Source organism: Nycticebus coucang, chromosome 21, assembly GCF_027406575.1.
Source record: "Nycticebus coucang isolate mNycCou1 chromosome 21, mNycCou1.pri, whole genome shotgun sequence".
Taxonomy (NCBI): domain Eukaryota; kingdom Metazoa; phylum Chordata; class Mammalia; order Primates; family Lorisidae; genus Nycticebus; species Nycticebus coucang.
This window is the reverse complement of record NC_069800.1, coordinates 29242454-29270362: the sequence shown is the minus strand read 5'-3', so window position 1 is coordinate 29270362 and position 27909 is coordinate 29242454. Positions and strand designations below refer to the sequence as shown.

Below are 27909 nucleotides of genomic sequence, written 5' to 3'. Positions count from 1 at the left end.
TTGTACAGGAGACCAGACTGTCAGTTTGATTTTTTAATTGTAAATCAAGTTTCTATAAAAGAAACAGAAGATATTTTTGGGGTTTTTAAATAATTCATAGCAACTCAGCTAAGCTCCCCTGTAAACCCAATCATAAATACTTCTTTGCTTAAGAGAGTTTAGAACTGAGGGCTATGCATTGCATCTCTGTTGTGAACCCAGTATTTTGACCCATGTTTATTTCCAAATCTAGGAAAATACATTTCAATTTTTTATATCAAACATTTTCTCTTAGTTGTCATGCTATTTATGACCAACTGAAATGGGTAATTTGGTAGCAGTTCCTATTATCTCTTTACTACTTTTCTTTTCATGGATATTAATCTTATAGTTCTCACCAAGAGGTGGTAAATTTGACTTTTCACTATTTTTTTTTTCTCGCAGTTTTTGGCAGGGGCTGGGTTTGAACCCGCCACCTCCAGCATATGGGACTGGCGCACTACTCCTTTGAGCCACAGGCGCCGCCCAGCCTTTCACTTTTTAAATACAGAAGTCATCCCCCAGTCATTCAGCAGAGTTTGGACGCTTACTTTTTAGTCAATGATCATATCTTAGAATCCAAAAGATGAGAAGATTTAAGCAGAAAAATTAAACTTACCATGCTTTCAAGATTGTCATTTTCTTTCTGGCTTTAAGCCCAGTCCTGGAACCAAAACAAGTGATTCACCCAGTTTTAGGAAATGGGAGACTGTAGATGATGTATTAGAGTAAATGTATGTTAGAAGACACGGTGTGTAAATGGAGGAGGCTGCACCAAGCCTTTAGTCCACGTTTTCGCATAATGCCATTTGAAGATACATGGCTCAATTGTATGAACAATCATGATGTTATTTAGAGGACTACTTAAAAAAAATTTATTTTCTGGCAATTATTATAGTTTTAAGAGTCTGTCACATATATTATAGAGACCATCTCTCAGAGAAAAATATATAATAACTTTAAGTTTATCCTTTGATTTCACACACTGTTTTGCATTGGTGGAGAAGCGTGCGTTGGTATTTTTTGTAACATGCCTTTCTTCTCTCTTGGGCTTCCTCCTGACATGTTTTCCCTTTGTTCCATAAAGCTTATACCTAAGTGTTTTGATGAGCAACCACCTGAAGCCTAGTGTACTCAGAGGTGAGTGGAGTGGTTTTAAGAAGCCCTTTGTAGGCCTGGCTCCCATAGCTCAGTGGTTAAGGATGACAGCTACGTGCGCTGAGGCTGGTTGGTCTGAACCCAGCCCAGGTCTGCTAAACAACAACAAAATAGCCGGGTGCTGTGGCGGGCACCTGTAGTCCCAGCTACTTGGGAGGCTGAGGCAAGAGAATCGCTTAAGCCCAAGAGTTCGAGGTTGCTGTGAGCTGTGACGCCACGGCACTCTACTGAGGGTGACAAAGTGAGACTCTGTCTCAAAAAAAAAGCCCTTTAGAGAAAGCATTATTTGTTATGGGAGTTTTTGTTTCATTTTTAAATAGCATTGGAGGGAAATCGTCATGTTTTTCAGTATCTTACACATGTCCTGCTCTTGTCATGGTCACATCAGACCTTGTGCTAGAGCCACTGGTTTCAAGGCAATGCCTTTTCCCATTTCTCAAGGACATGCTGCTTTCCCAAAACCCTCTTTGATTCATCACCATAGAAATGGGAAGTGACCAAGAAGACAGACAGCACAGCGGGTGGATTTAGGAATTAAAAACCAAAGCTAGCGAGTACTATTTACAGGTTGCAGGAATGTGCATTACTAAAACATGGACGGAGTGTTTGCACTTGGCAGGAACAGATACTTATGAATATCATCTTTAGGAATACATGTTCATACTTTGTAGCAGCTCTGGTTTTATTTTAATAATTCTTTCTGCTTTAGTGTTTGCTTTCTAAATCTTATTGGGTATAATTAGCAAAAACAAGTTTCTGAATGTGACTGTTTTAAGCACAGTGGTTTTTCTTGTGTAAGTGTAGATCATGTGAAGAGAGTGAGTTTGTAAGTCACAGGTGAGAAGGGCCCCCTGGACTGTCCGAACATTTGAGAGGGCGTCTGCCTTACGATGTGACTTTTCGTTGGATCTGTGCCACATGGGCACCAGAAACTACATAGGATGCGTCAGCCACGAGAACCATGTGAGCTAGAAGAATCTGAGCACAATTGTGAAAGAAAGGCTAAAGAAGAAAAAAAGGTGAATACTGAAGAGGAACAGAAGCCTGTCCTGCTAGAATATGGAACAAATAAGCCTTGGCCTTGCAACCTGATGCCCTGCTGCTGTGCCAAAGTTGGTGTAAAAATAAAACTAGTCACTACTAGTTCAGATCTAAGAAGTTCAATTTAGTTCAGCAAGCCCTTCCTCATATCCCTAAAACAGGAGCTTGGGGGAAGGGAGGAGGAACACATGATTAAATTCAAAAAGGAACAAGAGGGAAAAAAATGTATTTTAAGTGAAGGACTCTTACAACTCTCTTTTTTTGTTACAGATTTTATTTATTTTTAATTTTGCAGATAATGTTCCAATATCTCCTGTTGGTAAAAGAGTAAAGTGGTATAAACATTTTTTTAATTACCCTCTCCCATTAATCTCTATCCTACTCCTTTTTCTATAGTCAACTGCTGGTGACAGCTTCCTGGTTTGCTCCTGGGTCTCTTTGTAATGAATCTGTGCATGCATAATACCTATGGAAGTATTTCATTTTGTTTTATATATCTCTACTTTTATCCTAAGTCATATCACATCGTATTTTTTTATTGTTCTACAAGTTCCCTTTCATTTTATGATATATCTTAGAGAGCATTTCAAGTTAGTACCTGTGTATCTACCTCATTCTTTTACATTGCTCTATCATATCTCAAAGAATGGATTACCAATTTTATTTGAGAATAAAAACATTCTCATTGATGGATTATTGCTGTTTGTTTCTAATTTTGAGCAAACAGCAAACATTCCTGTAGTAGAATAATATTCATAGTCATGTGTGTTTCTTCTTGGGGATATGGGCCAGCCCTCGGCTGATTTGCTAGGTGTGTCTTTTACGTTTATTGCCCATTTCCATTTTCTCTTACACGGATTGTCTGTCTATATCCTTTGCCACTGTATTGAGAAGCATTCTGTGTATTCTGGATATTAATCCTTTAGCTGTTACAAATGTTGCAAATTCTTTCTGTGGTTTGTCTTTGATGTTTCTAAACATATAACTTATGTATAGCAAAAGATGACTTTAAGCTTTAAATTTCCATGAAGTCCCATTTCAACCCCTCTTTTGCTTTATTTAAGGTATTTCTTATTCATCTTTCTATCACACTCATTATTATTAACCTAGGATTTTATTCCATATATAGCATATTTTGAGGACTGGTATGAGGTAGAGTTCTAATTTTGATTTCCTTAGATGGGTAGAGCTGTGCTGGGTGGTTCCTTATTCTTTCTGGTTGACATAATGATATTAAATATCAGGAAAAGCTGGGCACAGTAGTTCACACCTGTAATCCTAGCTCTCAGGAAGGCCAAGGAGGGTGGATTGCCTGAGCTAAGCAAAGCTGGTCTCTTAAAAAAAATGGCCGGGCATTGTGGCAGGTGCCTGTAGTCCCAGCTACCTGGGAGGCTGAGGCAAGAGAATCGCTTAATCCCAAGAGTTTGAGTTTGCCTTCAGCTTTGATGCCATGGCACTCTACCGAGGGTGACAAAATGAGACTCTGTCTAAATAAATAAATTAAAAATAAAAATAAATAAATAAATATCAGGAATGATAGTACTCTCCCTCTGTGGTTTCCTTCCTGAATCAGAGTGAGAAGAATGTGGGAGGGGGAGCTGCAGGGACAGGACCCTCAGGGTTGATGTTGCCACATCTGTCTCACTGCCGACACCTGCACTATCTGGTTTGGAGGGCCCACAGATCACTTCCTATATTTTAATTCCTATGGACTTCTGGGTTTTCTTTTTTTTTTTGTAGAGACAGAGTCTCACTGTACCGCCCTCGGGTAGAGTGCGGTGGCGTCACACGGCTCACAGCAACCTCTAACTCTTGGGCTTACGCGATTCTCTTGCCTCAGCCTCCCGAGCAGCTGGGACTACAGGCGCCCGCCACAACGCCCGGCTATTTGACTTCTGGGTTTTCATTTCCTACTTTATTCATATTTCATTTTTCTTCTGCCTTTCATACTTACTGTTTCAACGACTACAATATTTTTTGTTTGCCCATGATCCTAGATTATAGCCATAAATTTATACCTGCATATGTAGACATTTCTGTGGACTTGGGACAGGAGAGATTGTCTCTACTCTGCTTTATCTGCCATCGTGTTCTGGCCTTTGATTTTACATGAGACCCCATTTGGGATTCAGAGTGATGTATGGAGTGATGATTAAGTTTCTATTACTAGCAACTATGGATAGTTTTCTCTTATGATAACCTTACATTTCTATACAGAGTTCAAAAGCAAAGTTTAAAAGTTAAATATTTACATAAGCCATAGTGACATTTTTCAGCGTGAGTCAGAGTTCAAAAATATTTTAAACAATGCATCATAAACTTCAACAAGAAAACGTATCGATTTACTAATAAAAAATTGGTCTAGCCCCCATAAAGAACTACAGGGTACCACATGTTGGATTGATGGTTGTTTCACAATGGAGTTTCCCCTTTGGAACATACTTCACCAATGTGTCCTAGAAACAACAACCTTGACCTTTCTTGTGTTTGGTAAATGGGATGGGTTATTCAAGAGTTCACTTAATGCTTGAGTGTGGTAATGTGATTGTAAATTGAGAAGATAAACTCTGTTCATTTTTATTTGGTAGCTTTCCCAGTGGCTGAACCCATTAACTTAAAAAACAGCAAAATTCATATAAGGCTTGGTTTGTGAGGGCTAAGATGTTCCTTGTCTTGGAACCGCATGTCAATTCATTGCTGACTAACCAGCAGAATTTATGGACTAAATCTTTTCCTTCACCTTTCTGGAATTTTCTTCACTATTACTGAGGATATTAATAGCTAGAAATAGTAGACACTGCCATGTCCCGACCTTCCCTCTTACCACTTCCTGGGACACTAGCTGGACTCCAGTGTTTGGCCAACACCTATGTTCTTTTGTTTTTTCTGGCCACTGAAACTCACTGCACCAAGCAATTAACACCTACCCTGACTAATGGGATTTGGTGGATCAATACCACAGCCCTCTTACCTCTTGGGGGGGATACCTCAGAGGTGCATACTTTGTTTTATTTTTCCAGAGCTTTCCAGTGGGATTCAGCCCAGTTACTCACAGTGGTAACTGGCTTGAAAACATATCTTTTATGAACTTTTTTCTCTTTCTGCATCACTTTTACATTCCTAATGTGTCCTAGGACCACCTCCAAAATAAACTATTTTTACTAGAATCCTCGTCTAGGAACTGCTTAACACAGATGTAATGTTTAACAACTTAATATAGATGCCACCTAATGGGAGCATTAACAGGATTCCTTGGTTAAGAGACACTTCCTGGAGCACATTAGGTGAATACTTTTAAGCCAGGTTGGGTTTTCCTAAAATAGTCCTAATTTAGGAAGTGCAAAGCTGGTTAAGAAACTCAGCTTTGAAGTTGTTGTGACAGATGTGGGTTTGAGTGCTGGCTCTGGTGTGTGTTAGATGAGTCACGTCCAGTGAGTCTCTTCAACAATCTAAACCTTGGTTTTCTCACCTATAAGATGGGTATTACTTTCTTCGAGTTATTTTGAATGTTAAATATGAAAAATGAAATGTCTAGCATAATGCCTAAACTCCAAATGTCTTTTATTAGTGCTATATTATAAACAAACAATTAGTGTCTGATCAAATAATTGTCCCTAGCTGTTAGGGACTACAAATGTCCTCTTTTGAAATCCAATTGACCATTTATTTATGTATATATATTTTTAGGCTTTTCTTCTTTAAGGCAACAGTGATGTGCTTTCTGTTTAGACTCTGCTGTGGTCTTTTGATCTAAAGCATTGAAGCTTAGTTCTGTTTGGGCAAACAAGATGTTTATTTATGTATTTCATAATGTCTTGGGAACAGAGCCATAGAAGGCAAAAGAAGGGATTTATTATTTGAAAGACTTTTGTCTGAGGATAATTCACTAATAAATACTCTATCATAGGTGAAAGTTTCTTGGATCCTTGGGAATTTGAACCATCTTATGGAATGACCATGGTGGTGTCCTTTTTCCTAAAATAATCACGTTAGGATTATTACAACTACATTGACATCAGGCAGGTTCTCCTACTATACCTACTAAGTCCTTGGAGATTAAACTTGAGATGTTTTTGAGTATCATTTAGATAGTCAGAGGTGGGCCATCCTGCTAAGTAATGAAACTCCTCACCCAGTCAACCTCCAAGTTACGTTCCATTTTTCTCCAACATGTCCTCCAAAGGTCTTGGTTCAGTGAACTCTGGCTAGCCCAAGATAGCCAAATTTTATGATTGCTCAGCTTTGTACACACTACTTAAGAATACATGTTATTAGAATGGAATCTTTTACAAATTCTTCTAGGACAGCGGTTCTCAACTTGTGGGTTGCGGCCCACATATATTAAAGGGCCATGGCATTAGGAAGGTTGAGAATCTAGGAGGATGTGATTTATTATTATTTTTTTTGTAGTCTTTCTAACCAAAGTACAGCTTCTTGAAGTGTATTTTATTTTACTTTATTTTAGTATTTTATTTTTTTAAGACAGAGTCTCACTATGTTGCCCTTGGTAGAGTGCTGTGGCATCACAGCTCATAGTAACCTCAAACTCTTGGGCTTAAGAGATTCTCTTGCCTCAGCCTCCCAAGTAGCTAGGATTACAGGTGCCCAACACAATGCCAGCTATTTTTTGGTTGTAGTTGCCATTGCTGTTTGGCAGGCCTGGGCTGGGTTCGAACCCACCAGCCCCAGTGTATGTGGCTGGTGCCCTAGCTGCTGAGCTATAGGCACCGAGCCTTGACGTATATTTTAAAATCAGGCTAGTCATTATGAAATGACATCGTTGCAGTTTCTTTTGAATCATTTTTATAGTGTAAATGCATTAATAACAATTTTTATGTCACTATCACTGTATTTTATCCTGTGATGAGCAGCAGCAATGATTGTTTTAGAACATTGTAATCTGAGTTTAGAAATATACAATACAACCCTGGCTTTAATTCAAAATTCATTACTCCTAATGTAATTTAATTACAAAATTGCACCTCAGTTTTATGAGCTGCTTATGTTTAGCTCTTCGCAGTATTGTACAGGACATTAAATTGGATATTTTCTATGTTAGGAAGCTATTATAAAATTATGACACTGTACTTTTTGATATCAAAAATGGTTTGAGATGTTGGATTAGAAGAATATGTAGAAGAAATACATTTTGTATATTGTTCATAATTTTATTTCCTGTTATGGAGAAAATCCACTTGCCTTTGCTGGGAATAGAATTCCCAGATACGTGATATAGATGTGATGCTGTGCTCCTTTGTTTGAATTATAGGTGTTGTAGATAGGGAGAGCATTTTTGTTGTTCTTTAGTTTATTTTCTTGCCAATTCAAAATTGTTTGGTCCTGCTGATGGGGTCCTTGTCAAGCTTTTTCTGTATTTAATGAGAAAGACAAGATTTTTTTGTTTTTGGTAAAATAAATTTAAATTGATAGCTATTTTAATCATTTACCACACACACACACACACACACACACACACACACACAAAGACTAAAAGAAATAATATAATCAATTATGTTCTTCTATTTTTATCATTTCTAATTTTATGTAAGTAATTTTAAGAGGCAAAAATGCAAACTTTGAACTATCCATTTATTGAAACTTGGTACTCATCTATTATAAACAAATTTCTTAAGTCTACTGAAATATTTAATATGAATTGAGTTTTCATATACAGTTTTATTATTGTTATTATTGTCATTAGCTCCAATAGCAGCAAATGCATATATTGTTTTTTCTACATGCCAAGCACTTTTCTAATATATATGTGATACACACACACACACACACACACATGCAGGCACATAATACACACACATACACACAGAGGTTGCCAAAAAGTGTATACACACTTTAAGAAAGGAAAAAAACTGTAATTAAAACTATAATACCTAACATATACCAATAACAAAAGATGAATGCAAGTGACATCAAACACCTCTTATCATTGCTGAAGTCAAATGTGACATTAGTATTACAAATGAAACATAGATTTTTCCTTTCTTAAAATGTGTACATTCTTTTTGCACCCTCAATATATATGGTTTACATATATTTACTACATATATATTATATAGCTATATATAGAATGTGTAGTATATATACTTATACTATATAGGGCATGTATATGTATTATATGTATACTCCATATATATGTATATATTGTGTATAAATACACATGTATATGGTGTGTGTATATACCAATACGTATTATTTAATCCTTTCCATAAGCCCATGAAGAACAGTTATCCCCATTTAAAAGTGAGTAAATTGAAGTGCACACAGATTTTAAATACTAGTCCCCCCAGTCATGTAGTTGGTTAATGGCAGAGTCAGGAGTAGAACTGAGACAGGGCAGTTCTACATATCTCAGCTCTTAACATTTACCTTTTAGGGGACCTGTTTAATGTATGAAGTTAAGTTTTCCTGCAGGATTTTTTCTCAGATTTGTTTGAAAAGGAAACCTCCATAGGCATAGTACATTGGCCAGGAAGAGGCAGGCAGGATGCAGAAGAGATTAAGCTTGACAGGGCATTGAAATCAATGGGGAGTCTCAAAAAAATGCTGCTGCCTGGACCCCACCTCCCAAGAGTGTGGGATATAGTCAGGGGCACGGGACTTGTTTTTTTTTATAAACCTTCAGTTGATTCTAACGTGCGGCCAAGTTGAACACATGGGCAGAGGGCAAGCTGACATTCAAGTTAATTCAGTAAACTTCCTGAGAGGACGCGCTCACTCTGCCTTTCCTGCCGGTGGTGTGGCCTACTTTTCCTGACAAGCATAACTCCACGTGAGCACCCATGGGCCCTACCATGTTCTGAATTGTCTGACTGTAATTGCATTGTATTCCTTCTACTGTACTTAGCAAGGCAGGAAATTACTAGCATTTTTTAGAATGATTATCAATATCCAAAATTGAATCAAAATCAATTTTTTTTATACTTTGTTGGTTGAAATTCATTTAGCTTACCATTCACTGCATGTTCCAGGTATTAGCCATTTGTTTTATACTTACCAAAAGTGTCCTCAGCATTTAAGTCCTCTTTATTACATTTTATGTTTGTGTTTTTCTAGATTCTAAATTAGATCAATGTGTTGTTCAAATCCCACACTCAAATAAATTATCTGCACCCTTGAATAAGTGAATGTTGTTCTAAGAATGGACTTTATATATTTATTGCATATTATATCAAAAATTTTATTTATAGATACAAAGGTAGATATTATCTTATTAAGTTGCAACATGTCATTTCTTCTTAATTTATAGGACTGATTTTTTTTATTGTTAAATCATAGCTGTGTACATTTGTGCAATCAAGGGGTACAATGTGCTGGTTTCATATACAATCTGAAATATTCTCATTAAACTGTACAATGTAGCCTTCATGGCATTTTCTTAGTTATTGTATGTAGACATTTGTATTCTGCATTTAGTAGGTTTCGCCTGTACCCCTCTAAGATGCACCGTAGGTGTGGCCCCACCCATTACCCTCACTCCACCCTAACCTCCCTCATCCCACCCCTCCCTTGGCCCTTTCCCCATATTCTTGGGCTATAATTGGGTTATAGCCTACATATGAAAGCTATAAATTAGCTTCAGAGTAGGGCTGAGTACATTGGATACTTTTTCTTCCATTCTTGAGATACTTTGCTAAGAAGAATATGTTCCAGTGCCATCCATGTAAACATGAAAGAGGTAAAGTCTCCATCTTTTTTTTTTTTTTTTTTTTTTTTTTCTGTAGAGACAGAATCTCACTGTACAGGTGAGTGCCGTGGCATTACACGGCTCACAGCAACCTCCAACTCCTGGGCCTACGCGATTCTCTTGCCTCAGCCTCCCAAGCAGCTGGGACCACAGGCGCCCGCCACAACGCCTGGCTATTTTTTTTTTTTTTTGGTTGCAGTTTGGCCAGGGCTGGGCCTGAACCTGCCACCCTTGGCACATGGGGCCGGTGCCCCACTCACCAAGCCACAGGCGCTGGCCAAGTCTCCATCTTTCTTTAAGGCTGCATAATAATCCATGGTATACATGTACCACAATTTGCTAGTCTATTCGTGGGTCGATGGGCACTTGGGCTTCTTCCATGACTTAGCAGTTATGAATTGGGCTGCAATAAACATTCTGGTACAGATGTCTTTGTTATATTGTGATTTTTGGTCTTCTGGGTGTATACCTAGTAAAGGAATTATAGGACTGATTGGCAGGTCTATTTTTAGATCTCTAAGTATTCTCCAAACATCCTTCCAAAAGGAACGTATTAGTGTGCATTCCCACCGGCAGTGTAGAAGTGTGCCCTTTTCTCCACATACACACCAACATCTCTAATTTTGGGATTTTATTATGTGGGCTACTCTTACTGGGGTTAGGTGATATCTCAAAGTAATTTTGATTTGCATATCTCTGATGATTAAGGATGATGAGCTTTTTTTCATGTGTTTGTAGATCGTGCATCTGTCTTCTTTAGAGAAGTTTCTCATCAAGTCCTTTGCCCACCGTGAGATGGGATCACTTGTTCTTTTCTTGCTAATACGTTTGAATTCTCTGTGGATTCTGGTTATAAGACCTTTATCGGAGGTATAACGTGCAAATATTTTCTCCCATTCTGAGGGCTGTCTGCTTGCTTTACTTACTATGTTCTTGGCTGTGCAGAAGCTTTTTAGTTTGATCAGGTCCCAGAAGTGGATTTTTGATACTGCTTCAATTGCCTGGGGAGTCCTCCTCATAAAATATTCACCCAGGCCAATTCCTTCAAGAGTTTTCCCTGCACTTTCTTCAAGTATTTTTATAGTTTCATGTCTTACGTTTAAATCTTTTATCCAGCGAGAGTCTACCTTAGTTAATGGTGAAAGGTGTGGGTCCAGTTTCAATCTTCTACAGGTCACCAGCCAGTTCACCCAGCACCATTTGTTAAATAGGGAATCTTTTCCCCACTGAATGTTTTTAATTGGCTTGTCAAAGATCAAATAATGGTAAGTAGCTGGATTCATCTCTTGGTTCTCTATTCTGTTCCAGACATCTACTTCTCTGTTTTTGTGCCAGTACCATGCTGTTTTCATCACTGTCGATTTATAGTACAGTCTCAGGTCTGGTAGTGTGATTCCTCCTGCTTTGTTTTTATTTCTGAGTAATGTTATGGCTATTCGAGGTTTTTTCTGATTCCATATAAAACGAAGTATTATTTTTTCAAGATCTTTAAAATATGACAATGGAGCTTTAATAGGAATTGCATTAAAATTATATATTGCTTTGGGTAGTATGGACATTTTAACAATGTTGATTCTTCTCAGCCATGAGCATGCTATGTTTTTCTATTTGTTAACATCTTCAGCTATTTCTTTTCTTAAAAGTTTCATAGTTCTCTTTATAGAAATCTTTCATGTCCTTTGTTAGGTATACTCCCAAATATTTCATCTTCTTTGGCACTACTGTGAAAGGAATAGAGTCCTTGATTGTTTTTTCGGCTTAGCTATTGTTGGTATATATAAAGGCTACAGATTTATGGGTGTTGATCTTGTAGCCTGAGACATTGCTGTATTCCTTAATCACTTCTAAAAGTTTTGTAGTAGAATCCCTAGTGTTTTCTAGATATACGATCATATCATCTGTGAAGAGTGAAAGTTTGATCACTTCTTACCCTATGTGGATACCCTTGATCGCCTTTTCTTTCCTAATTGCAATGGCTAAAACTTCCATTACAATGTTAAAGAGCAATGGAGAGAATGGGCAACCTTGCCTGGTTCCTGATCTAAGTGGAAATGATTTCAATTTAACTCCATTCAACACGATATTGGCTGTGGGTTTGCTGTCAATGGCCTCTATTAGTTTAAGAAATGTCCCTTCTATACCAATTTTCTTAAGTGCTCTGATCATGAAGGGATGCTGGATATTATCAAAAGCTTTTTCTGCATCAATTGAAAGAATCATATAGTCTTTATTTTTTAGTTTGTTTATGTGCCGAATTACATTTATAGATTTACGTATATTGAACCAGCCTTGAGACCTTGGGATAAATCCCACTTGGTCATGGTATATAATTTTTTTGATGTGTTGTTGGATTATGTGTGTTAGGATCTTATTGGGTATTTTTGCATCAATATTCATTAGTGATATGGGTCTATAATTTTCTTTTCTTGTTGGGTCTTTCCCTGGTTTGTGGATCAAGGTGATGTTTGCTTCGTAGAATGTGTTGGGTAACATTCCTTCTTTTTCTATATTTTGGAAGACGTTTAGTAATATAGGTACTAGTTCCTCTTTAAAGGTTTGGTAGAATTCTGATGTAAAGCCTGGGCTTTTCTTTTTAATGAGTTTTTGTTTTTGATGCTATTTCAGAATTTGATATAGGCCTGTTCAACATTTCCACTTAGTTCTGGTAGGTGGCGTACTTCTAAGTATTGGTCAATTTCTTTCAGATTTTCATATTTCTGAGAATAAAGTTTCTTGTAATATTTGTTAAGGATTTTTAGAATTTCCGAGGGATCCGTTGTTATTTCATTGTTACCATTTCTGATTGATGAAATTAGAGATTTTACTCTTTTTTTCCTTGTTAGGTTGGCCAAAGGTTTATCTATTTTATTAATGTTTTCCAAAAACCAACTTTTGGATTTATTGATCTGTTGTATAATTCTTTTGTTTTCTATTCATTTAATTCTTCTCTGATTTTGGTTATTTCTTTTCTTCTGCCGTGTTTGGGGTTGGAATGTTCTTCCTTCTGCAGTTGCTTGAGATGTCCCATTAAGTTATTGACTTCCTCTCTTTACGTTTTCTTTTTTTTTTCTTTTTTTTTTTTTTTGTAGAGACAGAGTCTCACTTTACGGCCCTCGGTAGAGTGCCGTGGCCTCACACAGCTCACAGCAACCTCCAGCTCCTGGGCTTAAGCGATTCTCCTGCCTCAGCCTCCCGAGTAGCTGGGACTACAGGCGCCCACCACAACGCCCGGCTATTTTTTGTTTGCAGTTTGGCCGGGGCCGGGTTTGAACCCGCCACCCTCAGTATATGGGGCCGGCGCCTTACTGACTGAGCCACAGGCGCCGCCCTCTTTACGTTTTCTTGAGGAAGGCTTGTAGTGCTGTAAATTTCCCTCTTAGGACCGCCTTTGCAGTATCCCAGGGGTTCTGATAATTCGTGTCTTCATTGCTGTTTTGTTCCAAAAATTTGGTGATTTCCTTCTTAATCGTCTATAACCCATCTGTCCTTCAGCATAAGGTTATTTAGCTTCCATGTTTTTGTATGGGTATACAGATTACTGTTGTTATTGAGTTCAACCTTAATTCCATGATGCTCTGAGAAAATGCAAGGAATAATTTCTATTTTTTTAAAATTTTATGAGGTTAGATTTGTGGCCTAGGATGTGTTCCATTTTGGAGTATGTTCCGTGGGCTGATGAGAATAATTTGTATTCAGTTTTGTTGGGATAAAATGCTCTGTAGATATCTGTTAAGTCCAGATATTGAATTGTTAAGTTTAAACCTACCATTTCTTTGCTTAGCTTCTTTTTGGAGGATCTATCCAGCACTGCTAAAGGGGTGTTAAAATCTCCAACTAGAATGGAATTGGAGGAAATCAAGTTGCTCATGTCTATTAGCATTTCTCTTATAAATTTAGTTGTGTTCTGGTTGGGTGCTTAAATATTAATAATTGAGATCTCATCATATTGAGTATTACCTTTAACAAATATGAAGTGTCCTTCCTTATCCTTCCTTCTTTTGGTTGGTTTAAAGCCTATTGCATCTGTGAATAGGATATCAATGCCTCCTTTTTTCTGCTTTCCATTTGCCTGGAGTATAGATGACCATCCCTTCACCTTGAGTCTATATTTGTCTTTTAATGTAAGATGAGATTCTTGTATGCAGCAGATATCTGGCTTGAGCTTTTGTATCCAGTCAGCCAACCTGTGCTCTTTAGAGGACATTTTAAACTATTCACATTAATTGAGAATATTGATAAGCCTTTCGAGAGTATGGTGGACATTTTTAATCCTTTGCGACTGTGGAAGTTGGAATTTGATCAAAATTTTTTGGGTTGGTTTAGTTTTGTGGTAAGGATTACGCTGGTCTTTATGGAGGATAGGTCTGAGAATATCCTTGAGAGCTGGTTTAGGTGTGGCAAATTTCTTCCAACATGTGAATGCCATTAATGTATTTAATTTCTTCGTCATAAATGAAACTCAGTTTAGCTGAGTACAGGATCCTGGGTTGAAAGTTATTTTGTTTTAGGAGATTAAAAGTCGATGACCATCCTCTTCTAGCTTGAAAGGTTTCAGCTGAGAGATCTGCAGTTATTCTAATATTCTTCCCCTTGTAGGTAATGGTTTTCTTTCGTCTGGCTGCTTTCAGAATTTTCTCCTTCATATTAACTTTAGTGAAATTGATTATGATGTGTCTGGGGGATGTCTTATTCAGGTTGAGTCGTGCTGGAGTTCTGAAACTGCTATCTGAATTTCAGAATCTCTTGGCATGTCTGGAAAGTTCTCCTTCATTATCTCATGGAGAAGAGACTCTGTGCCTTGTGAAGCCACTTCATCGCTTTCCGGGATCCCTATAAGATGAATATTGATTTTCTTTGTATTATCCCAGAGATGTCTGAGAGAGTGATCTGTTTTTGCCTCCATTTCTCTTCCTCTTTGAGAGTTTGGGAGTGTTCGAAAGCTTTCTCTTCGATGTCAGAAATCCTTTCTTCTGCTTGGTCCATTCTGTTACTGAGGGATTCTACTGTGTTTCTCAGATCTTTGAGAGCTGCAACTTCTTGTCTCAATGTGTCAAAGTCTTTGTTCATTTGGTCTTCGAATTCTTTGAATTCTTGAGACATCTTTTGTGTTATTGCTTGTAATTCTAATTCGATGTTATTTGCTATCCAGATTCTTATTTCGATTTCTGACGTCTCATCTATTTGTTTGTGCATGGGATCTTGTGCTATGTCTGCCCCATTTATCCTTGGGGGAGGTGATCTACTTTGATATTCCCAGAGTTTTTCCATTGATTTCGCCTCAGGATTGTTTTTCACCTTTGCCTCTGGCTGTCCTCAGTGTTGGAGAGGTGTCTCTCCAAGATTAGACCCCAGCGGGATCACTCTTATTGCTGGATCTTTGTAGGGAGTGACCCTGTGTAACTCTTCTGGGGCTGCCCCAGTCAGGGAGTTCTGGTTGTGGGAGCAGTTCCGAAGTTTGACATACCCTGATCCAGCAACAAGGTGTGGGTGGTACACACGGTTCTGGGATTGCCTGGTGCCCATTGACTTTGGCACCAAGGGCCCAAGGCTCCAGCAGTCTCTGGACAAGAGAAGGGTTCCACCCAGAAGCAGGGAGGGCTCCAGTGGGTTTGTAGCTACCAGAGTCCCTGGTCAGACGAGCAGGCAGGTGTGAGGCAGGGAGGGTACAGAAATTAGGACTTGTGGTTGTATGGCTCCCGATGTTCCTTGTTAGGGCATGTGGAGGCCAGCAGGCACAGGTTGAGGAGGTCTGGGCAGGCACCAATTGTGGGTAGTGGCACTGCTTTTATGGAGGCCCGGGTGGGCACCTGTAGCAGGTTGCGGGCGCAGCACAGCTCTTACAGAGGTCTAGGGGGGCGCCAGTCACGGGTTGTGGTGCAGCTCTTCTGGAGGTCTGGGCGGGTGCCAATTGCTGGCCACAGGTCCCGGTGCAGGTCTTATGGAGGTCCAGCCGGTCGTGGGTCTTGGTGCAGCTCTTCTGGACGTCTGGGTGGGATCCGATCAGGGGTCGTGGGTTGCAGTGCAGCTCTTACCCAAGCATTTTCAACATTTTGACACTTGATAATATTTTCATCAGAACTTCCTTATTTACGTCACCTGAAGAATTATATAACCTAAAAAGCCGATAGCATGGAATAGATTTCTGAATGTCTGTGGCTTAAGGAGTAGGGCGCTGGCCCCATATACCAGATGTGGTGGGTTCAAACCTGGTCCCCGCCAAAAACAATTGCATAAACAAGTTCAACATCATCCATTTGGGAGTCTGTAATGCTATTCTTGGCTTTACCTTTCACTTCTCCAAGAAGAAAACCTTCCGTGTCCGAATCCGTGTTGAGGTGCTGGAAGCTGAGCACTCCAAGCACAAAGGCCTAAAGCCCGCCGATGTACTCTCGCCTTCCAAGCCGCCAACGCCGGCTGGGCGCAGGAGTGAATGGGGGCGGGACGCATCGGCCGGGAGCTTGACTCTACCAGGCTGAGAGGCAGTGTCCAGCGAGCTATAGGACTAATTTTAATGACACATACACTTACTCAGGGAAACCAGACAGAGTCAGATAATTTTAGGTGTGCCAGGAAGCTTGCCATTTAATCACCTCTGCAGTATAAATTTGAGAGTAGTGAAATTCATGTGTCGCCCTTTAGACCAATGGCTCTCAATGTGTGGGTCGCGACCCACAGGATCTGTATTGAAGGGCTGATGCATTAGGAAAGTTGGGAACCACTGCTTTAGACTGTTTGGTTTTTATGCACTGCCTTCTATGGGGAATGTGGATTGTGGTAAGAGTTGTTTTCCATGAAATTTCTCTCCAACATTGCAAAACTTCCCACTTACTTAGAGACTTTGGTCTGGAAATTCTATTGCATCCTGGTGTGCAGTACACCTGTGTGAAATGATGCTTCTGTGAAAAGTTTTATGGGGCAGAACTAGTTGTTACACTAAGAAACTAATGACCGTGCTGGTCTACAGAATGGATTCTATTTTTAGGTGAACATTTGTTCCCATAGCAAGGCTTCGCATGTGGGAGGACAGCAGTTTCAAAACTGTATTGTGATTATTGGGATGTTTGCAGACCAAACTAGGGGCATCCTTGGATATGCGTTGACTCTTTCATATACCTTAGCCCCAACATAGTTCGTAACTAGAGGCAAAACATTAAAACAGAAACAAAAACAAAATTTCAAAATAGTCTCAGATTTCTAGTGTTTGTAAGTTCGGTTCTTCCAGCAGCTCACAGCAAGTCAAGGATTCAAGCTCAATTGGTTTCATTAGGCAGTGACCCAGGGGTAGTGGGGAAGGGAGAGTTATCATACAAATTGCCAGGGAGGGTAAATGAAGCTGCATTGCTCTGGGGAGCTCTGGGAGGCAGAGCACAGGGGTGAGGGATTTACCCCCCCCACCTCATTTCCCACCAGTCAGTGATTGACTGAGGGCAGCACTCCCAGGGGTTATCTCCTCTCCTGTTCTGCCAGCCTCTCCTGGTAGCTAAAGAGCCTCCAGGCAAGCAGGCCCCAGGTGCTCTCAGCCAGCCTGCACAGGAACACATGGACACCAGCAGCAGCAGCAGCCATTCTGGTGGCTTTAATTTCTAGTAAGTCAGACTTTATAAATCTATATCACAGCATGCAGACTGGAGGCTGAGCCCATCCACAAATAGTGGACAGCACAGTGTGTTAACCATGGATTACCAGCATTTACAAAAGCAAGGAGTTCACTTGCAAATCTGGATTTCTCAAAGTATGAGAAAGCCTGGGAACATTGACCAACATCCCCCCATGGTAAGTTACCTAGAGCAGAGCAGCAGCTGTCTGCTTTAGACAGAGCATGTGATGTCCAATCTGCCACAGTCCCCACCAGGCCAGCCTGCATAATTTACATGACCTTTTAGGCTCCTTTAGACATTTGATTATTATTTTTTTTTTTTGTTGAGACAGGGTCCCACCCTATGCCCCTGAGCAGAGTGCAGTGGGTGTGGTAGCTCACCACAACCTCAGACTCGGGCTGCGGGCACCCCGCTGCCTCAGCCTCCGGAAGCCGCAGGGATTACAGGCGCTCGCTGCGGCGCCCGGCTGGGTTTTTCCATTTTTTTCACGAGTCGGGGTCTCACTGTCGCTCAGGCGAGTCTCGAACTCCTGAGCTCAAGCGATTCTCCCTCCTCAGCCTCCCACAGTGCTGGGATTACAGGCGTGAGCCACCGACTCTCTAAGGTAGCATACTATACTGGAAGCTCCAATAACCTCACACTTACAAAGCTTCCTATGGAATGAGCTGAATTTTGCAGGTAAAAATGGCAGAAGGTCAGTGTATTCAGGTCCCACTCAGAATTGCCATAAGCAAAGTAATGATGCTCTCTCCCCGCTTCTCTCTGTGAAATAGGGATCCGAAGCCTATGAGCCCTGGGGTCCCTCCTGCTTTAAAAGACTGTTATCCTAAAGTGACTTTCAAGTGGCATTGTGCTAGGTAAGATTTATAAGTATAACTCCTTGGCAAAGGATTTCATGTTGAATTGGACCATTAATTTAGGAGAAGTAAGAATGGTGGGCTCAAGACACCAGACAGCATCACTTTCCTTTGCGGAATGGATGGGATGAACTTCACCTCCAGCTCAATGCTACGAGCATTTACTGGTTTAGCCGACCAAGATAGCCCACCCTTCCCTCACGATAGAGCTGTACTGTCTGATATGGTAGCATTAAGACATGTGTCATGGTTGCCATTTAAGTTTTATTTAATTATAATTAAATTAAATTAAAAATTCAGTTCCTTGGTCCCACTACCCACATTTCAATGGTTCAGTAGCCCCTTATGGGCAAGTGCACTTATATAACATTTCCATCATTGCAGAAAATTCTATTGGGCATTACTGCACTGAGGTTGGATCAGGAACGGCCCTGGAGAGTCAAGGCAAAGTTTCATGCAATGAGACGTTTCCTTGAACTTATCTGTCTCTTTTGCCAGATTATGTGCTGCAAGCATGTAAAATCTGAACCTGTTTTTGTTATTATTATTTTTTTAACTCATGGAAGGAGATATTGGGGTAGCTCAGATACCACTTTGGGAGATGAAGGGAAGCTAACTCTGTAGAGGAGAAACTGGTGAAGCACCAAGTCCTTAGTGATATCATTTGAGATGCTGGACTAGTCCATTTCAATCCCATGAGCTGATTGAGCCCCTTCCTGTAAGCCAGTTTCAGATGGAGCGTTTTCTCCTTTGCAGTCGAGGTGACTAACTGATGCATAGTCACACATGACTAACTGAGCCATTTATTTGAAAGAAGGAAAGGACTAGATATTAAGGATCCACCTATATCTGGTCCATAAACAGGAAAGGGAAATAAAAGAGGGAATAGAATTTGTGAAATATTTACATACTCAGTAGCTACAATATCATGCATGTTATTGTTGTTTTTATAGTTTTTTAATTTGAGTGTTAGCTATCAGGGATAACTTTAGTGGCATCTAGCCATCATGAGGGAAGAATATGTCTTGAGAAACATGAAGGGAAAGTGAAAATTGTATAGAGAATGTAAGTTTCCGGCTACTTTGTATATTAACCAAATAGTGTTAATTGTGCTAGGATGATTTCTAGGGAAGAAAAGGAGCACTAAACTGTTATGTTGTGCCAAGGTACTTATGTGGACTACTGTATTAATTCATCAGCTGATTTTTTCCATTTTGCACTGAAGAAATTGAAACTTTGATTTGGGTGGTGCTTTCCTTGGAAGGCTGAGTCTACTCCCTTCTAGGCTGGATTGGAAACCCCTCTTGTGCTCCTATCATACCTTACACTTTGGCATTTTTAATGCTGCGTCAACTCTGAGTCCTTTTACTTGCCCAATAGCTGATGAAGTCCTTGAATTCAGGGACTTTACTCCATGTGTTTGATATTTCTAGGACACTGCCAGTATACGGGCATTGCTCAACCAGTGTTTGTCAAAGGAATGAGACACAGAAGGGCTGTGTATCTTGTCTAAGGCTACCGGTCACTAGGTGGTGGAGAGAGAACTCTGTCGGGCTCCAAAGCCAGTGCCCGTTCTACTGTGGCTCATTCATTAAAACCCTCTCCTCCTTGTTTAAATCTGCAGCTGCCTTACTCTGAGCAGGTTTTTTTTTTCTTTTTTTAGCTCTCCCTCTGGGAGAAGACAGAAAGCCTGGCATGCCACCTGTGCCTGCTCCCTCTGCCAGCCTCCAGGCCCAACCTCAGCATCAGCTGCTCTCTTCTGCTGTGTCACTCCTCCCTCCCCAAGCCATCCCTATTTCTGTGGCCTCAGACCCTGGTGTCCCAATGATTTTACACTAAAATCATCCCTTCTCTTTCTTGTGTTCCCAGTATTTCCCCTGTAATGAGATCTGAACCTGAGTGTGGAGCGTGACACGCCTCTCCTATCTTGGAAGAAAACCCTGGACCTCTTCTCAACCCCCACTGGCTGCTTTCACCTTCCTTTCTCCTTTTCATTCATGGTAAACTTCTGATGGACTTGCCTGTACTCTCTCCTCCATTCTCACTTTTCTTACACTCTTCAATTCATGTCAAACTGGACCCTTTACTCTTCCAAATTACTCTTTTTAAAGCCATCAATGATCTTTACAATTTAAAAACTTATTGGCCATTGCTTTCTCTCCTGGTCGTTGCTCTTTTATCAGAATTTTGTGGATTATTTATTTTTTATTTATTTTTGTGTTTATTTATTTATTTTGAGCCAGAGTGTCACTCTGTTGCCCTGGGTAGAAGGCTGTGGCTATGGCATCACAGTTCACAGCAACCTCAAACTTTTGGGCTCAAGTGATCCTCTTGCCTCAGCCTCCCAAGTAGCTGGGACTACTGGTGCCTGCCACAATGGCCAGCTAGTTTTAGTAGAAAAGGAGTCTCATTCTTGCTCAGGCTGGTCTTGAACTCCTGACCTCAAGTGATACACCCGCCTCAGGCTCCCAGAGTGCTAAGATTACAGGAGGCCCAGAATTTTACGTTGTTGATTACCCCATTTTCCTTAAAACATTTTATCTTCTTGAGTTGCTTGATTTTATACTTTTTCTCACCTCCCCAACCACTCCGTCTACTTTCCTGGTTCCAAGTTTCAGCCCTTCTTTATTCACTTTTTAGGGAATGTCACCTACATTTAGAGCTTCATTTACCATCTGGACACATCTGCTCCTAGTTTTACACCACAATCCAATGCCCTGTTTCTGATATGCAAAACTGACTGTTTCTACGATTGGTACCCTGCTCTTCCCTCCCTTTATGCCTGACCTGGTCCTACTGCCTTATTTAATACACCACCCTTCACACAGTTGCATATTCCTGAACCCTGAATTCCTCTTTAACACCTTCTTCTCCACCTGCCACCGAAGCTCTCGGCCCCTTGCCTTTTGTGCTCTGGCCCCACCTGCCATTCTTCCACTTGCCTAGATGTGGCTGATGCCACAGCCACAGCCTTCTACCCAGGGCAACAGATTCCTCGGAATCTCCATGGTGTTTTCCCTCTTCTTAGAATATGTGTAGATCCCTCCTTTGCTTTACCACACTTCTCATAGTTGTATTCAAATTGTTTTACACAGTTATGCAACATCTAGCTCCCCTATTAGGATGTTGATTCAATGAGAGCAGAGTCTAGTATTCTTCTGATTAATGTTTAGCAACTGGTTCATTTAGTGGGATAAATGATTTGCAGCTTTCGCCAATTGGTATAAATACTCCTACCATGTCTGATTCTAAGTTAGTAACATATGATCAGGGAACACATCCTTGAGAAGTTGGGTACAGTTGGCTCTTATAAGCTTACAGGCTCACTCTTGCCCAGGGCAGAAGTGTGTCTTTCCTCTTCACTGCTAGGTTCTCACTACCTGGGGCAGTGCTCCGCAGAACTACATGCCTGTTAGCAGAAGGAGAAATGCAATGTTTTTACTTCAACTAGAAATGTGATTAAAAATGCTAATGTTTTAGACAAAAATAACATAAAATCCTTCGTTTTAGAATTGAACCAAGCCATAATGTTTATCACATTGGACACCTTCATTTTTAAACTCTGTTAGAACTGAGAGTCGGGAATCAGAATCTATCACACTGTCGTTGCTAGCTGCCAAAACAGCCCAAGTTAAGTCATATCTCTCTTCATAACTGATCAGTACTCCTTCCACTGTAGTGCAGGGTCATTTCTAAAAGGAGAGCAATTCCTTTTCTACTAGTGATTTAGTTCTGGTTGTATCACTAGATGGCAATGTATTTGGACATATAAATAAATCTGCTTTACAAAAGAAAGAACAATTTTGATCATTTATAAGTTATGAATTGTTTGTTTAGAGGGATTTCTCTCTTTATCTCCCCATCCTTAATATTCTTATGTGGTTGTTTATAGAACAAAGATATTAATCAGCTTTTGCTGTGTGGTAAACCTCGCAAAACTTCATGCCTTAAAACAGCGGTTCTCAACCTGTGGGTCGCAACCCCTTTGTAACAATGAAAATACATCATGGCATTAGGAAAGTTGAAAACCACTGCCTTAAAACAACAGCCATTTATTTAGGTAATTCTATGGGTTTACAATCTGGAATGGGCCCAGGTGAGATCATTTTTCTGGTCTCCGTTGGGCACCTGTGGGATGGGTGAGTGGCTGTGCTGTTAAGGCTGGACTCTCCTGTCTGAGGTTTCAGCTTGCATGGCCAGGCTGACTTGTATCTAGCCTATGTGGTCTCTCATCCTCCAGCAGCCTCTTCTAACTTGTTCTTGCATTGCATTGGCAGAGTTCTGAGAAAGAATGGAAACTGCAAGGCTCTAGAAACAGAAAGGCCACACTGGCAATTGTGCCACATTTTCTATACCAAAGCTGATCTTCAAAAGGTGGGGAAGTAGATGTCACCTATTCATGACAAGGTCTCCATAGTTACATTGCAAAGAGGCATGTATACACAGAAGGAAATAAGTTTGTGGATGTTTTGCAATCATTACAAAAAAGTCTTTTTTTTTTTTCTTCAAATCAATAGAAGATTCTCTAGAAGATTCTAGTGTTTTGGTGTGGCAGTATGGAATGATGGATTCCTTCTCTTTCTGAAATATTGAGGCAATATGGAATCCCCTGTCTGGGAATTTTGTTAGTTGTGTACACCCAACATTAGAGCCCTTACACTGCTGTGCAATAGATATTCTCTGTATATCCTAGATTTGGAGGCCACAGATTGATGGTCTTATAGGGAAAGATGCCCGTGAAATTATAGGGAAGAAAAGCTCCTAAGATCCAGGCATCTCTTACCAATTGCTCTTAAAATAAGATAGCATTTTCAGACATATTGATGAATGAGGCCGGGTAGAGGCAATTGCAACAAGAGAGGGAAAATGTAAGTCTTCTTTAACGATGTCAATGTTATCAATCTCTCATTTTGTCATGTATTTTTTTTCTCTTCCAAATTGATTTTTGAGGTGATTTGATGAATTTTCTGTGCCTGATATAGTTGGTTTCTTTTATTTATTTTGTTTGTTTGTTTGTCTCCTGTGGTGGTAATATGGACATAATTAAAAAATCTGTAAAAACACTAGGAAATAGAAATTTAACCTCAGGATTTTTCACTGTCAAAAAATGATCATGGGCATACTCTTTCCATAGTAGAGAGGTAGACATCATTTCAGACCTCTTCTTCTAGCCTGGACCCACAGCATGCATTTTTCTGGGATGAGAAACATGAGGCTGGCCAAGGGAAAGTTTGGTAAGTTTTCTCAATGAAGCATGGCAAGGAATCTGTCCTTGCTTTGAGCTCATCTTTCTTTAAGCTGAGTGTGCTCTAGGAAGATGCAGGCATCAGCGTATTTATATCCGACTGAGCCAACAGGGCATGTGGTGAAAAAGAAGGAAGGCCATTATCTAGTGAGTGTATATTGGATGGGGAGGCACTAGGGTTAAAAAGTTCAGTGTATTGCTTGCTGTCTCTTCATTTTGTGAAGTATAGATATGGTTCATGATCTCTATCATGGTTCTTTTGTAAGATGCCCTGTGTAAGATCATAGTCTATGAAATCCAATTCCCTGGGCTCAAAACCCAACTGGAGCATTGTGTATTTTTCTAAGAAGGACATTTAACCACTATGAGCTTCACTTTTCTGCTCTGCAAAACAGGAATGATAACTAGGAATCTTGTATTAAAGGAGATAACACATCTGAAATATTGGACACAGAACGACGTACTCTGGTGTTTCATACCTGCTGCCTGTTTTCAGCAGAAATTTTAGTAAATTTGAATGTGTATTGTGTGAATTTGAACTTTAGAGGCACTCAGATACCTCTGTTTCATACCTCTGTTTCATATTCTGAATCTCTTTGCACCCAATTTGATTGAAAAGTTGGGGCTCCCAAAGAATGTCATTTCTTAGGTTGCAGATATACTGGTATAGTCCGTGATTGGGGGAATACTTAAGAGTTACCCTGTTTCCCAGAAAATAAGACATCCTACAAAAATAAGACCTACTTACAGGAAAGATAAGACATCCCCTGAAAATAAGACCTAGCGCATCTTTGGGAGCACACCTTAAAATAAGACACTATCTTATTTTCGGGGAAACACGGTAGTATATCCTCTCAGACTCTTAGGATTTCTGGAGTAAAGATGTTGGTGCCTGAGATCAGACAGTGATTGTGACCAAGATCTGCCATTACTCCTGGCCCACTGCATGTTAAGAAAGGAAGACGGAAGAGGAGAAGATTGTTGTTCAAATCAAAGTTCTAGAGAAGCCTGGATGGTCAGTTTGCTGGGCTGGCTATAGAAAATGAGATTAAATTCTCCAACTTTTTGAGAACGGGTTCCATGTCTTTGTGTCAGTGAGGCGTTTTCTACTAAACATGTGGCATTACCATCTCAGCCAAGATGGCCCGAGGCAGCCATTTCAAGGGTCACTGATTTTGTTTCTCTGCTGGTGTCAAGGTTCTGCTGAGGTCCCCTCTGACTCCTTTGCACCCATCCTATGCATCCTGAGTGACTGTGTAGAACTCTTCCTTGTTATATCTGAGAAGGGTAGCTAGGAGATCTGTTCAAAGTAATAAATTACTTTATATATCATAAAGACAAATAGAAACTCTTACTGATTGAAGAAAAATGGCATTTTTTTTTTTTTTAAGTATAGGATTTCAAAGCCTAAAGTTTGGCTGTTTACAGAGAACATGTAACAAACTCTGTTTAAAATCACAGAGATAAGAGTAGGGAAGTACGTAAAAACATAACTGGAGTAATAATCACAGTTTCATTTAAAAATCTAAGTAGGAGAATTAAAATAAATGATATCATTAGCAGATTTATTATAAATCATATATAAATTTTTAGATTTTCAAGGTCTGGGTAAAAGAAGAAAACGTCATTGCTTAGGAATTCTTAGGAAAACAAAAATCAATAAATCATTAGGAAAGGGGCCATGCCGGGAGCTTTGTTTGGTTTCTGCTGTTTGACCTGGAAGAACCATTATTATATTAAAAGGGCAGATACTTGGAACATAGAATCAAGGTGACCTTTAGTCTTTGACTTTATATAAATGTAGAAAACTTGAATATAAAGGACTGAATCTAAAAATGAGAAAAGGAGGCCTGAATCTATTAGGTTAAGCCATTTGAAATTGCCATGATTGTAGGCAAAAAATGGTCCAACATGGGCAATTTCATATAATCTAACATACAATCTGAAAGAGTACCAGGACTCCTTTTGCTAAAATAACCATCTAATGATGATGTGTCAGTTTAGAAACTGACACTGATGTGGCAAACATGAATTAACTTCTCTGTTTTTAATGGATATGATTTTGTTCTAATACATTAGTATACTGTGCAGCATTTTATAAATAACAGGAGAGAGAGTGCTACTTTCAGGAATAGCCACAGGCTTCTCATGTTTAATTATATACATAATAAAGGAAAATACAACTTTTGCTTTAAGAGTCAGTTTTGAATTGGAATTTTGGGGAAATAACCTTCAAAAATTTCTCATATATTTATCATTTTATGTATTCATCATTTATGTTCTTGTTGTTGTGTGGGAAAGGAACTGATGTATGTTGCTTTTTTTGCAGTATAGGATGGTAGATGGGAGTCCAGACTTTGAAATCCATCTCTCTGGGGTTGAATCCCAGCTCTATCACTTGTGAGCTATGTGACTGAGCAAGTGACTTAGCCTCTCTACACCTCAGTCTTCACAAATACATGTATAAAAAGAGAATAAAAAAGGTTAGGATGAGGATTAAATGAATTAATACGATGTGCTTGGATCAGTAGCGCTTATAATATTGGCAGCACTATGTAGCTGTTAATGATCATTGCTTTTCATTGTAGTTTCCTTTAAGAAACTTTGGCAGATGGGCTGTATGGAGAATGACTCTCTGTCTTTTAAAGCGAGAAGTGGTACTACTTCTCTTGTAGTACCAGAAATTCATCTGTGGGAGTGTTACTTTGTCATTATAAAGGTCACACAAGGCAGATATACCTACTAGGGGTTGGGGGAGGACTGACACTATCAGTTCCCATTTTTTGAGGATTTGTTGGTGGTATAAACTGCCTTTAAGTGCTCACTTATATGGGAACTATCCCATCTGTTACTGCCTTTTGTATGTTCTAATGCAATTTCTATTCAGGTGAGTTCTTTCCCACAAAGCAGATTGGTGTAACCATTCTGAACCATGGTGAGTAATGGTTGGGTCTTTGTATATGAATACATGAACAAGGATTTATTCGTTTATTCAGCACAGTTTTATTGAGCACCTATAAGTGTCAGAATCCCTTCTTTGAAGATGTTTTACAGATAATATCCAGTCACCTAAATGCATAGTGAGTTAGCTTGTTTGGTATTAAAAGTAATGGAAAGAGTTCTGGGTGGGGTGGGGTGGTAGTAACTCTTTCATATCGGAGCTCAGGGAAGGCAGGTCTGATCAGCTGATCTTTGAGAAGAGATGTAAAGACTCTAGGGGCTCAGCCTTGGGGCTGTCTGGAGGTAGAGTGTTACAGGCAGAAGAATTAGCAGATGTGAAAGTGTGTGTTCAGGGATAGTTTACGGAATAGCAGAGGCCAGTTGTCCGGAGCAGAGTAAATGGAGTTTGGGAGCAATAATAGGAGATGAGATCAGAGAGATCCCTGGAAGGCAAAAGCATATTATGTTGAGCTTTTACAACTCTCGTAAGGACTTTGGCTTTGCTCTAAATGAAAGTTGAAGCTGCTATAAGGTTTTCAACAAAGGAATGATGTGAGCAGCCTTGTGTTTTTTAAAAAGAAGGATCGCTCAAACTCCTGATCTAGACAAGATGGCATGGACATATTTCTCTTTATTATTCTCTGCTAAGTGCAGCTATACATCCTAGAAATAATTCCAGAGGCAACCAACAGAGGACTCTGAAAGATGATAAGAGAAGGGCAAACTGGTTATGGCATCAGGACTAGAGGAATAACGCAGTGGTTGGACTTCAGTGTTTTCCTCAACTAACAGAAAAAGGCAACCCAGGGCCAGTATTTCACATCTTGACCTAGGAATGGAAAGTGGCCCTAGGAAGATCCTTCCTGCCATGGATCTCATGGATGTTCCTCCAGTGTCATCAGGAGCCCTACGCCCCTGGCAGGGGGAACCAGGGGGAGCTCAGCTAACAATAAGTAGCCAGCGTAAATGGTGTCCTTCCTGGCCATGCCTGAAACTTTTTTCTCCATTAAGAGACACAACATGGAAGTGGCCAAGTTGTACTGACAAAGGGGAGCCCACCAAAACAAACAGCATGTTCTGGGAGACCTCTTGTCCTCATGGGTCTGAGATGCCTAACTCCTACCTGGAGACCCTGAGGCTACTGGGTGGTTCCAGTACGAGAGATTTCACTGCAAGGGGCACTTGGCCCAGGAAGCCTACTTGCCTACTTGTTTTCATAAACCTGAGACTCCCCTCCCTCACCAAGAAACACTGGAGGGTCAAACTGAAGAAACCTCCCTGACCTCTTAGTCACAGGAACCTGTGGAAGTCATATAAAGCAAATGGAACAAAATAACACAGCATGCACTC

At 40.0% G+C, this 27909-nt stretch overlaps 1 protein-coding gene across 3 annotated transcripts in view; it reads left to right on the top strand.

The window, feature by feature from the left end:
* PLCB1 (phospholipase C beta 1) overlaps positions 1-27909 on the top strand; it is a 922504-nt gene that overhangs the window by 20653 nt on the left and 873942 nt on the right. Inside the window, exon 3 of one of the 3 annotated variants that reach the window (XM_053573860.1) lies at positions 20244-20374. The exons of the other annotated variants lie outside the window; for them this stretch is intronic. Within the exon in view, the coding sequence (XP_053429835.1) occupies positions 20372-20374 (3 nt within the window). The 5' untranslated portion in view covers positions 20244-20371. The remainder of the gene's footprint in view (positions 1-20243; positions 20375-27909) is intronic. 3 annotated transcript variants of the gene reach the window in all.